Source organism: Trachurus trachurus, assembly GCF_905171665.1.
Source record: "Trachurus trachurus genome assembly, chromosome: 5".
Lineage (NCBI taxonomy): Eukaryota > Metazoa > Chordata > Actinopteri > Carangiformes > Carangidae > Trachurus > Trachurus trachurus.
This window is the reverse complement of record NC_139896.1, coordinates 28,541,891-28,554,075: the sequence shown is the minus strand read 5'-3', so window position 1 is coordinate 28,554,075 and position 12,185 is coordinate 28,541,891. Positions and strand designations below refer to the sequence as shown.

Sequence of the window (12,185 nt, the reverse complement as noted above, 5' to 3'; positions counted from 1 at the left end):
AAAATGTTGTTATTTTTTTCCCCCTCCTATTACGCCCCCCTACTGCAGCACGGGCCTCTCTGCCTCTGTGACATTTCCCAAGCAGCTGGGGTGAGAGTTCACCGCCAGACAACGAGGCTGAGAGGAGCGGCAAGAAGGTAAGGAACGCTGGAGGACCACAGAGGGGGAAAAGGTGTGTGTGTCTGTGTGTGCCCGCCTGACAGACGGTGAGGAGGGGCGAAAAACCCACCGGACTGGGAGGAAAGAGCATCACCAGCAGTGTATACAGTGTAGTTTGACGGTAAATTAAATATAAATTATACATTTTATATATATACACACTGTATATATGTATACATATATATTTAAGTTAAGTTGTAATATATTTAAGTTATAACAACATACTGATATAACTGATCACATCATGTAATGATTTATATTGGAAATATTTCATGTTATAATATGATAACGTATGTTCAGGTTTTTACAATATAAATCATATTGTTATAGCTTGTATTTTGTATTTATGTGAAAATATATTGTTATAACATGAAAGATATACGGTTAGGACAATATTCTTTTCACATTATAACGTGATACTGTTTTTTTCCTTATGCAGTATGGTGTTTCTTTGTTGTAAAGTCTCTTTGGGCAAACAGACTCAATAGGACAGACCATAACACCCATGTTCTTGATGCAATCATCAGCAAACATATTATTTCATTATTTAATTATTTCTTTATTTATTGAACACACTAAAATGTGTGTTCAATACACACTAAAATCCACAAACATATTAAACTTCATATGTGCATGATGCTCTGTCCAATGTGGTGGTGCAAAATGTCAGTGATTATCTCTTAAAGAGACAATCTGGAAGCTGCTTCTGATCTGAAGGTTACTCAACAACTTAAACCTGGAAAGTATCAACATCTAAAACGAACTTAATCTAACCTGACATACAGTAGGGGAGACCGGGGTTGGTTGGCTACAGGGGTTGGTTGGCACACCCCTGTTTTCTGGCCTCCTGTTGGTCACAGACTCACAAATGTGACATTAAAATGATCATCTTTTTGAGCTGCACTTAGTTTGTTAAAACATCTGAAAATGACTCACTTTTTTGCTGAGGGCAAAATATCAGTTTTTTAGTACCAAAAGTAAAATATTGTCCCCCGCACTTAAAGTGTTATAAAATTGCTTTGGATAAATATATTGGAAATGTGTTACTTCCAGTTTGTAGAGATAGGAGTCAGCTTCAATTTGATATGAAACTTGAAAGTCTTTGAAGAGTGAAGTTACCTGGGCAACATCATATATTCACAAAAGTGGGTTTGTTTTGGTCGGGGTTGGTTGGCACACTCATGTCGGGGTTGGTTGGCACACACAAACCAACCCCAATATGCAGTATACATATATTAAATGTGATTAAACATAATTTCATACAATTCAGTGCACTGAGTGCAAGAAATGGGCACATGACTTATGCAGTGAAATGGGCCACAAAGCCTGTATATGCCAATACTGTAATTCCAGTAATTCTATATAGGCCTTAACGTAAATAATCTGCATCCACCCCACACAGCAAATCTAAAACACAGTGAGATGGAAAGAAATAAAAATACAAAGAGGTGATATGCTATATTTAAGAATAAATTCTATATTCATTGAATATTTTCTCTTAAAAAAAAAAAAAAAAGCTTGAATCATTTACTGTTTAATGTTCTGTGTATGTTTTATCTTGTTTGTGGCCTTAAATGCCCTGTTTTAGTGTTATACATGCAAATCTATGCATGCATATACATGCTATCTTCTTAAATTTGAATATATTAGAATTCAATTTCCAATTTATTATTATATTGGTTGCTTCATCCATTCATTTTTACATTGTGCCAACCAACCCCATGAAGTGTGCCAACCAACCCCGTGTCGGGGCTGGTTGGCACAAGTGCGCAGTATGATTTTATTCATAAATAAATTTATTTTAGAATAAAACTGTGGACATGGAAATGTGTTTAGTTAAAGCTGACACCTTAACCTTTCATTTAATGCTGGTTTGAATATTCTCACATAAATGATGCCAGAGTGCTATGGCAAAGAGTGAAAAGTGTGCCAACCATCCCCGGTCTCCCCTACCACAAACCTGGTCTTTCCTGCTGAATGACAACAGCTGACATCTTTGCCATGCATTCTATTTTTACATAGTGGATTAATACAATTCTAGCTTCTTTGAGAATGTATGAATGGGAGATTGACTCAAAACAAAACACAGTGCCAGCATTCATTTTAATGAAGGAAAATGACAACAGTGTGGAGGGATCATTGGATGGAACTACGATGCAGAGGGCTCAGTGTTTCCCATAGGCCTCCAGAGTCACAAAAAGAAGCAGTGTGACAACTAGGATATACACAACTAAGAAAAACACAAAATTCCTGAAAAGAAATAACCATAAAGCGATAAAACAACTGGGCTACTTTAGACATAAAACTTGTCCCCCTCACGGTCCATCTGTGGGCTCCGGGGAGTGTTTGTATAATATTTCTTCTTCAGTCTTTTCATGACATAGTGGGGCAGGCATATAGGGCAGGCGACCATTTATCTCCTCCCAGTCTGAACAGCTGGGCCTGCTCTACAAGTTTTAGTTTGCAGAAGGTTTTTTTCTTCAGAAGCTGAAGAAGGAAAGAACCTAACACACAGAGCGGTCACTGAGAAGGGGTGGTGGTGGTGGGTGGGGGTGTCACTATCTCCCGGGTTTTGTGATCTTTGTCGTCCACCCTTCTGTCACATTGCACTGCTGCCAACCGTGTGTGCTTCGAGGAAACACGGAATAACTGGCCAAACAGGAAGCAAAGGTAAAGATTGCTTCTGAATTTTTGACCTTTGGACCACTGTGTTGTTACTGCCTGCAACGTATTTATTTAACCACGACGAGACACTCCCGACAACCGATGATGAAGAAGTTCTCTTCTGACTCGCAAGAGACAGACTGGCCCTTTACCTTCCTATTTATTTCAAACTGCTGAAAATGATCTTTAACCACTGCTTCTCATCAACTTAAAACTATTCATCCCATTTATTAGATTCTGCTTTGACTAAAGATAAGGCAAAATATAGAATACTTTATTCAAAAACTGTTTTTAATAGAATATTTTAAGTTTTGTTGGACTAAGTGTGAAGATAATTGAAAATAGCAAAAGTATAATTACTGTATAATTATAATTAAACGTGCAATGTTACAATGTGTCTAAGTTATAGTTAATGAGGGATTTTTTATTTATATATTAGTTTATTATTATTATTATTATTATTATTATTTTTTTTTTTTTACAATTTTCTATTTCAGTTCTACCCGAGCCAAAGTCTAATTTATCAGTGGTTTATTGATCTAAACAGTTCCAGATGAATAATAAACACTTTCATAGGTTAAAAAAGAAGAAAACAATATGATTAATGTGTTTATTTGGAACTACAAAGAAGCGCGGTCGTCCAGTCTTTTTTCCTCGATAGTCGCCGTAGAACTAGAAAGCAACTTCAGTGACGTCACTAACGATGTCTGCTGGAGGAGGCCGGTGATTGGTTGGCTCGCGGCCACGCGCAGTGTTGTGGCTGTGATGGGCAGCGGGTGTGGGAGTGTCTGGGAGTGTGTGTGAGGCGACCGCTCCGATAAGACTGTCCACTATCACTCATGATATTATCACATAACAGCAACATGGCAGATGATTAAACAGTTGGTGTGTAGCTTCAACTGGACATTATACGACTCAATTACTGTAAACACTGTGCGGAAGAGCCGACGTCCGAGCGAGGGGTGAGTTTTAACCTAACTTACAACTGAACCTGACTACAGTGTTGACAGATAAAAATGAACTGTAACTTCGTGCAAACGAAACTTTGACCTAGAGCATTTTGGCGCCGAATGACCTGCGTTTATAATGTTTAATACACAGTCTATGTGACTTACCAGTGGACGTCTGTAACGTTACACGTCAAACGGTGATATAACAATTTGCTCACAATTAGCATGAGTTCCTGTTGTGTAAGCGCGAGTTTGACGCTGTTTGTGATGTTGACTGTCTGTCAACTGGTTTCTAAACTGGTTTCTAAACCAGACTAGACGTCCGATTGTATTATCGTACAGTCTGCAGCCCTCCAGCCGTTGGTGAATATAACTGTCAAGTCAGCATGAACTTCAACTCACACAGCGAAAACCACCTGTCTAATAGTAAACAGCAGACAGAACATCTATCTGTAATAGTAAATGAACATAATGAAAAGTGCAGATGCTAAGAAATGTGTTTTTTTCAGGCGTTGATAGAGACCTCAACTCAACCGGATGTTTAGGAAATCATTGCAAACTGGCGAGTCTGATGAGATTGAGGACACAGCTGTCCAGAGTCCAATGATGCACAAAACATTTGGCTGTTTGACCATAAGAAGAAACGTTTTTATATATTATACAAAACCTTGAGACACATTAATGTGTCTAAATTCATCCAAGTAGGATATACTTCAAGTTCAAGATAGTTTATTCATCCATATAAGGAAAGTGTAGTGCTACAGCAGCATCTCATACAGACACAAAAAACAACAACCATTAAATATACTTGTCAAGTGTCTCAACATAAAAAAAAAAGTTGGCTACAGACATGAATTTAATGAATAATCTCTCAAAAACAGTGAAGTGAAACATGTATAATGTGTCCTGCTCTTATCACAGAACATGTGGCTGCCTATGATTGGGATGACCGCCCTGCCACACCTGGGTGGGCTCTACGGTGGTTACGTCACACGCAAAGAGGTGAAGACCTGGTACCCAACCCTGCAGAAACCGTCATGGCGCCCACCAAATGCTGCGTTCCCCATAGCGTGGACGTGTCTGTACACGGGCATGGGGTAAGAACCAGTACTGCAGTCACAGAGAGCCCCAGATGTTGTGTGGTTGTTCTCTGTAGCTCCTTCTTTATCTGATCCTGTTTTGAATTTGCATCATGCAGGTATGGCTCCTACCTGGTGTGGAAAGAGCTGGGAGGTTTCACTGAGGATGCACTGGTTCCGCTGGGACTTTATGGGCTGCAACTAGCTCTGAACTGGGCCTGGACTCCTATTTTCTTTGGTGCACACAAGCTGAAATGGGTGAGTGTTTGAACACCACATAAATAGAGTCTGGGTTAAAGGTCCAGTGTGTAAAATGAGGGGAAAACAGTGACATCTAGCATTTCGATTATTTATTGTTTATTTATGAACGTGAAACTCTTGATATGTGCTCTCTGGTTGGCTGGATTTTCCATTCCGTACAAACATGGCGGCGCAAGATGGCGACCCTTGCTATATGTATATAAAAGAAGAATTATAAGGCTATGAAGACCAAACAGATTTTATTTTATAGCGATTATTATGCACTTATACAAATATATTAATTGGTAGTATATTCAGATTTTGCCAATAAACCTTGACAAATATTACACACTGGACCTTTAAGTGTGAGAGCTCAATATTCCTAACTGTTACACACCTTCTCTCCAACCAATTCAGGCCCTCATGGAGATTGTGGTTCTTACTGGGACTGTTGCAGCCACCATGGTTTCTTGGTATCCCATCAGCCGCACTGCAACTCTGCTCATGGCGCCCTACCTGTCCTGGCTGTGCCTTGCCACCTCTCTGAACTACTGCATCTGGAGAGACAACAAGGAGGAGACGGAGGAGAAGGAGGAGTAGGAGACAGTACTGTGTACTGAGACTGCTTCATTTCTAACGTTTTGAAATCACTCTTCCTCCAGAAGTGTCACAACTCAGTGCAACTGGTGTTGGAGCATTGATCATGTAAAATCAACTCAAAGGTCAGTTAGTGTCTACATTTATGATGGCCAATGTCCAAATATCATTTAAAAAAATCATGGACAGGCCACTTAGAAATTCTTATCAAAAATGATTGATCAATATTAACCACAAACATGCAACATGATTAAATTGAATTCACACTTGAGCTTTTGTAGTTGTTTAGATTAATGCATTGTTGTTATTTTTAAATGAAGACTGCTGTGTGTACATTTATTATGAATAAAGTCCATCTATCAAAATTAAAGATTTATGTTCAATGTACTATTTGAATGTGTATTATTTTCAGTATTTATGCACTCCTTCATGAGAATACTAATCAGCAACTAAGGCCACAAAACCTGTTAAATGCACCGTGACATTTTCGAAATGTTTCTATTTGGATCTGCATCAACAGACTGTTTTGATAATTATTCACATTTCAGTCTCATTCATTTCCCCTCACTCTTTTTCCTGTTGTTGCGTCTTTAAATGTCCAAAGCAACAGGCTACATGACTGATATCTGCAGAGTTCAAGTTATTTGCAATCCATAATTAAAATAACAGCCCAAAAGCATAATAACAATAAGCTTTATTTCTGTACATACAATGAGGAAAGAAAATAGTTATTTTTCAGGAGCTTTGTCTGGGACGTCTTCTGGTTTGGAGGAGAACTTTGCCATTAACATCTTCCACAGACCCTTTTTTTCCTCGTCCATCTGTTGCATGCTCCCTTTAAAATGAATAATATGGACAGTCATACACACAATTTCACAATTCAACTGTAATGAAGTGTGTGTTTTTAATTCAAGAGGAAACAACAGCTGTGTTACCTGACAAAAGCACTTTGCATTCTTCCACTGTGACGCCGGTGAAACTTGTGTCTCTTACACGAGGAAACTGAACAGATATAAATTGTTGTTAGAATTTAATTCATTCAATTCTTATTATACAGTTTACTAGATTTCACACACATTCGGTCCCTATCCCTATAAAAGGATTTATTATTGTAATCAGTAATCCCAGAATAGATACCACAAGGATATAGTTATCATGTTTCCTGATAGTCTTGAACAACATGGAGTAGTTATTCCTTATTATGTGATGCATTCGACTGCTGTGGATGGGGATGTATGTCCACAGATGGACTTCCTTTTATATATTGCATTCAAAGGGAAGAAGAACTGGCCTTCATTCATTTAGATTGAGTCATTACAAAGAAGCACCTGAAATGTGAATATAACTTACCCGTTGTCTGTATAAGTTTCCATTAATTTGGGCCAAACTTTCATACATCTGGTCACATTTCTCTGGATCTGAGATCTGAAATGAAAAAGTTCAAGGTTGAATAGTTCAAATATAAAGAACTGGACAGTTGTCAACAAACCAATACAACTTTTGGGCAGTCAAATGTATAAAAACAACTTGCTATATTTCATTCTTTCATCCATCCATATGTTTTGAGTGAAATCTTTATAATCTCAGATGTATAAAAGTATCTTTATAAACAAGCAGTCCTACACATCAGCAGTATTTGTGCATATTGCATGCAGGTAACAAGAAGTAATTGCACTCCAGTGTATTTTTTGTTGCATTTCTCCATGTTGTACAGCTGCTTTGATTTGAGTCTTGTAAAGTATAACCATCGAATTTAAAGCAATTATAAAAAGTTTAAGTACTTGCGTTTGTCCACAAAAGAAGAAGAAAAGTTTAGTAAGATGTGTAATACTACAAATAATAAACTATAGATATTGCAGAATAAAAATGAGAACCAGTGCGCCGACAATGACAGTTATGAAACACTGTTTACACGAGTAAACGTTCGGCCTCCTATGTTGTCTTAACCGCGCAGATATGAGCACACATGTATTAGTTTAAGCCTCTACAGCTGCGTGTATACGGTTCATATCAAAGAGACTCCCCGGACAACAACACACGGTCAGGGCACACAAGGTCGCCGTGTGTCAGTCCTCCTCACAGGCTGAGGCTCAGACCCGCAGCTTACAGTAGCTCGGTCTGTTAGCGAAGCGCAGCTAGCGACTATACCTGTGTGTTTTCCCCCTCGCGGAAGGCGGAGGCTACTCTCTGCCGCAGGAACGTGCCCAAGTCTCGGCCTTTCTTCGACTCATCCCGGGGCCACTCTTCGCACAGCTTCAAGAACCGACGGTACCGAGTGGCGGACATATCTGGACGAGGAATGACAATTATCGAGTCGGGTAAAGACGTGTGAGGTTTGGGCTTTATCACTCTCCGTAACGGTGTCGCATCCAAACTCTTCCCCCTCCTGTCGCCTTCCGTTAGTTCCGCTCGTTGGCAGTCGTCTTCACACCGCACGCTAGCAACGATGATGCCCGGTTCAGACGGTAAAAAGAGTCCGTCCCCCGGTGTGGGTGAATGGATCCGTACAGCCTGTCGGTTCGCAACAGACAGAAACGACTTCAGAAGGTGAGTTAATGTAGATATTATAATGTGCAGTGTGTGTTGTGTGCTGCTGCTAACGTTAGCCACGCGGCTAACAGCACTGTTTCCATGAGGAGGGTTGCCCTTGAGTCTTTCGCCTGGATGTAATTACCGAGCTTATTAGTCGACTAAACTGATAAACTAAAGTATTCAGTTGACCCGAGTAGCATGTAAACAACTATTTAATTCTTGAAAGTCACTAAATGATAAGGAAAATTTAAAATATAAATGTACAGCGGGTAGTTAGTGTGAAAAAACCATAGACTGTCATCGTTAATGGACAGCAGGACGTCAGCACGTGAACATCCGCTTACAAGACAGTCACGTCCATAGATAGGGTCACGTCTACTGAAATAGACGTGACGTAAAATGACCTTAGATGAAAACACAAAGTAAGTTAGTAAATGTGTTACTGCGTTAGATTTTGTTCTGCAGAGATGATGTAATAATTTATTCTATGTGTGAAAAGTTTTAATGTCAGAAACAGTGTTGGGCACGTTACTTTTTAAAATGTAATTGGTTATAGTTACAAGTTAACTTTACACCACAATCTGGACAAAAATTTGCCTTTTTCTGCTAAAGAAACAAAATGTTGGGCATGCGATTTGTGCATAACAGAATTTCAAGAAAAGCTAGAAAGCAGTACAAGGAAGAACAAGTTGTATGAATCTCCTTTGTGGCTTAAAGGGATATTCGGGCGTAAATTTAACCCATTGTCTATGGCACAGTGAGACCGAGTAGAGCACCCCCTGCAGAGATCAAGTTTGCAGCCAGCAAACTTTTCTAGTTGTAGCAACTTTACACATATTGTCAGATAGCAAAATACTGCTGTCTATGGAGCCAAGAGCCAACCGTGATCAAAAAAGCCACTCATGGCCACATATGCTCAGAACAGCACCAAACTTTGTCAACAGTACCCACAGGCTCCCAGCACATAATACGACGAGGCATCAAACACCAGCTTTGCCTGGTTTCTATTGTAAAGAGACAAAGACACAACTCACCCACTCTCCTCCAGCCACTTACTAAAATGCTGCAGCTCTGACAAGTCTATTACAGTATCAAATGCAGTAGAAAAGGAAAAGGAGCCCAGTGACATTGAGTTCCAAAAATGCAGCACGCTTTGCTGACTTGAGCAACTGAACTCCGTTCATTACGCTGTCAACACTCGCTAGTTATACTTCAGAATAGAACCAGAGCCAGAACTGGTCTATCTGAAAGCACCCTGTGTGAGTTGGTTAGTTACAGATTAGACAGACTTCTTCTCTGGAGGAGGGTCTGGTGAGCAAGACTAGTTCCAGATTAGTTCGCAAAATTCGCCTATTGTCATAATCCCTACAGTCATAGCAGTAGGTTCATTACCTTTAATCATCAGTGCATGTTGTTTTGAGATGCGGGGCAGTGACGCAATCTGCTCAGCTCACACAATGGAGGTGAACGCTACTGTCCCTCGTCCCTCAAAACTAATCAAATACACAATTTGCCAAAATGTTGAACTATCCCTTAACGGGCGTATTATTTTGTGACCGACCGGACATCTTGAGTCAAGTAATGGCAAATTTTATTGTCAGAATTGGTAACGGCGTTATAACAGGGAAACAGTAATTTTTTTTGGATTATTTGTTACTGAAAAAGTAGTGTCGTTAGTGTCGCCGTTATTTTCACTGGTCAGAAAACATCGCGTGACTCAGGATGTTAATCTTCTTTCAGGAATCTTCTGGTCAACCTGGGTCTGTTTGCAGCTGGTGTCTGGGTTGCAAGAAATCTCTCAGATTTTGACCTGATGTCTCCTCAGCCTGTTACATAACCTGGTCAAAGACACAGCATCCCCCCTCCCAAACAAAAAAACAGGATAATGGTGAGATCATCTCATTGTGAATATCTCGTCATATGTTGCCCAGTGTCAAAATGTTCATTTATTTGAGAGACATAATTGTTCTTGTTTGTGTCTGTTCCTGTAGGTATCTTGGACCAACGAAGAAGAAACAAGGGATACACATAAATGATCATGAAACCTTTATGACAAGTTATACTTTGGAAATGAATCAACTTGTTCATCTACATGCCTAATTTTTCTATTCTGTTTTATTTTTTGTTTACATCTCATTGCAGAAACGAATAACACCATTTATTCACATCAGTGTCTCTGCTCTTGTTGTCTATGACCCATAGGTTTTGAAATGGCATTCTTATATAATTTATTAAGATCTGACGTATCTACTTCGCATCTAAGCATTTAGTGCTTGAGAAACTCGTGTAGTTATTTGTGTGTAGCATTTTGGTACAGTTGTCTATATCAGTTTTGTGGTGTGATACAGCTATGTCCACTCAAGAGCTCTTTGTTGCTGCAGCTCGTAAAAGTCTGCGCACCGGTAGGAAATCTCTCTCCGCTGCTCAGAGCCTGGACCTGGCTGCTCAGGTCTCAGCCGTTGATCTGGGGTTGAAACCCGCTCTGCTGTACGACAGCAACGGCGCCAGTTCGAAGCAGGTACACCAGTATCTGAGCTCTCTGCAGGCCTCCCAGCTCCTGTCCAAATCACTTCTCACATTGGATTTAAACGGAAACACCCTCATTGTTAATCCAGTTACAGTCCGATCAAACATAGAGCAGGCGCTTGACGGCGAGAGCGTAGCTGCGGTCGATGTCTGCCACACACTAGAGAAGCCCACCCTCACCCACCTGCTCAAAGTGGGGCTAAAGAGCGTGATAGAAGATCTGCTGCTTCTACTGACAGAGACCGAGAGGCCTCTTTATGTTGGAGAGAAATGTGAAGAGTGGAACCTGTGCACTGTCTTTGGTCTTTTACTGGGCTACCCCGTCACCTACTGGTTCAATCAAACCAAAAGCTTTGAAAACTGTCTGTCTATGACCCCCCTGGTGGTGACTACAGCCGCAGCATCATGGCAGGCAGATGCTGCTGCTGCTGCTCACAGATGTTGTCTGTACTCTTTCAGTGTCCCAGCAGTTTTACTTACAGAGACAAAGTCCAATGTGGAGGACTGGGGGTTCTGTTTACGAGAAAAATTTGAGCACCAAAACGTTTTCAAGGATCTCGCCGTATGTCAAACCACAGTAACTCTGCCGTCAGTCTGTTTGTGAAGCTAACATACATTTGTCTTAATAATAAACTGGTCCTAAATATGTGGATGTATCACTCCATTAAATTTGTCAAATCTACTTTTTATCTCTTAATGCGCAGTGGTATTCCTTTCCTTAACTGCTGCTGTACCAAACCTGAATTCAGATAGAAGTGTCCGATGATGGTGCCTGAAAACATTTCAGAATCCCTCGTGGAAGGAATAAACTCACAATACCATTGCTGTTTTGAAAGTAATAATACAGTACAGACGGCTTTGTGTAGGTATATAGAATAATGTTCTTCAATAGGAAAAACGTGACACAAGTCACCACGTGTAACAATAAAATTAAGTAAAGCTACATGAAATCATCAGAAAACTGAAACATGAATTTTAGTTCAGCATTTCATCAGGTGAAGTCAATTAGAGCAGATTTAATGTTATTTTTAAATAACACACTTCTGTCATAGCAGCCAGATAATATTAATGCAAGATGCATAACACGCCACAATGCATTTACAAAGAATGTGAATAAAAATGTGTATAAAGTAGCAGGAAATGGAAACTGTAATTTTAAAGGGATAAGTTAAACATTTTGGCTAATTTACCTATTGCCATAATCCCTATCCACCTTTTTCCAAACGTCAAAAACGTGTGCCGGTGTTGCGCTTCCGGTGGAATTTTATGTTTACGTTTCCATGGTTTCGGTAGTTGCGGTAAATGCATGGATTATTTTTTTTCAGTGAAAACCTGTAAAACGCATGGATCACATGAGCTTTTAACAATGGATATCTCACAAATTGACATCCGTGTTAAAAGCCAGCAGATCCATGCATTTACCGCAACTATGACGACT

General features: G+C 39.9%; 4 protein-coding genes across 4 annotated transcripts; 3 read left to right on the top strand and 1 right to left on the bottom strand.

Annotated features, from left to right (window-relative positions):
* Positions 1-3,625: 3,625 nt before the first annotated feature.
* tspo (translocator protein) lies at positions 3,626-6,059 on the top strand. The gene is made up of 4 exons (XM_083972002.1): positions 3,626-3,785; positions 4,695-4,870; positions 4,972-5,110; positions 5,510-6,059. The coding sequence occupies exons 2-4, from the start codon at positions 4,698-4,700 to the stop codon at positions 5,690-5,692; spliced, it is 495 nt and encodes a 164-aa protein (XP_083828128.1). The 5' UTR covers positions 3,626-3,785; positions 4,695-4,697; the 3' UTR covers positions 5,693-6,059.
* A 307-nt stretch (positions 6,060-6,366) lies between these two features.
* On the bottom strand, positions 6,367-8,044 carry uqcc2 (ubiquinol-cytochrome c reductase complex assembly factor 2). The gene is made up of 4 exons (XM_083972003.1): positions 7,838-8,044; positions 7,040-7,114; positions 6,625-6,691; positions 6,367-6,524 (listed from the first exon to the last, which is right to left on the bottom strand). Exons 1-4 carry the CDS (start codon positions 7,973-7,975, stop codon positions 6,418-6,420), a joined length of 387 nt encoding a protein of 128 aa, XP_083828129.1. The 5' UTR covers positions 7,976-8,044; the 3' UTR covers positions 6,367-6,417.
* Positions 8,045-8,076: 32 nt separating this feature from the next.
* On the top strand, positions 8,077-10,469 carry tomm6 (translocase of outer mitochondrial membrane 6 homolog (yeast)). The gene is made up of 3 exons (XM_083972004.1): positions 8,077-8,236; positions 9,962-10,109; positions 10,213-10,469. Exons 1-2 carry the CDS (start codon positions 8,136-8,138, stop codon positions 10,056-10,058), a joined length of 198 nt encoding a protein of 65 aa, XP_083828130.1. The 5' UTR covers positions 8,077-8,135; the 3' UTR covers positions 10,059-10,109; positions 10,213-10,469.
* Positions 10,470-10,571: 102 nt separating this feature from the next.
* Positions 10,572-11,417, top strand: cUnh1orf74 (chromosome Un C1orf74 homolog; the record flags this gene model as incomplete). The annotated part of the gene is made up of 1 exon (XM_083971999.1): positions 10,572-11,417. One exon carries the CDS (start codon positions 10,572-10,574, stop codon positions 11,349-11,351), a length of 780 nt encoding a protein of 259 aa, XP_083828125.1. The 3' UTR covers positions 11,352-11,417.
* Positions 11,418-12,185: the final 768 nt, after the last annotated feature.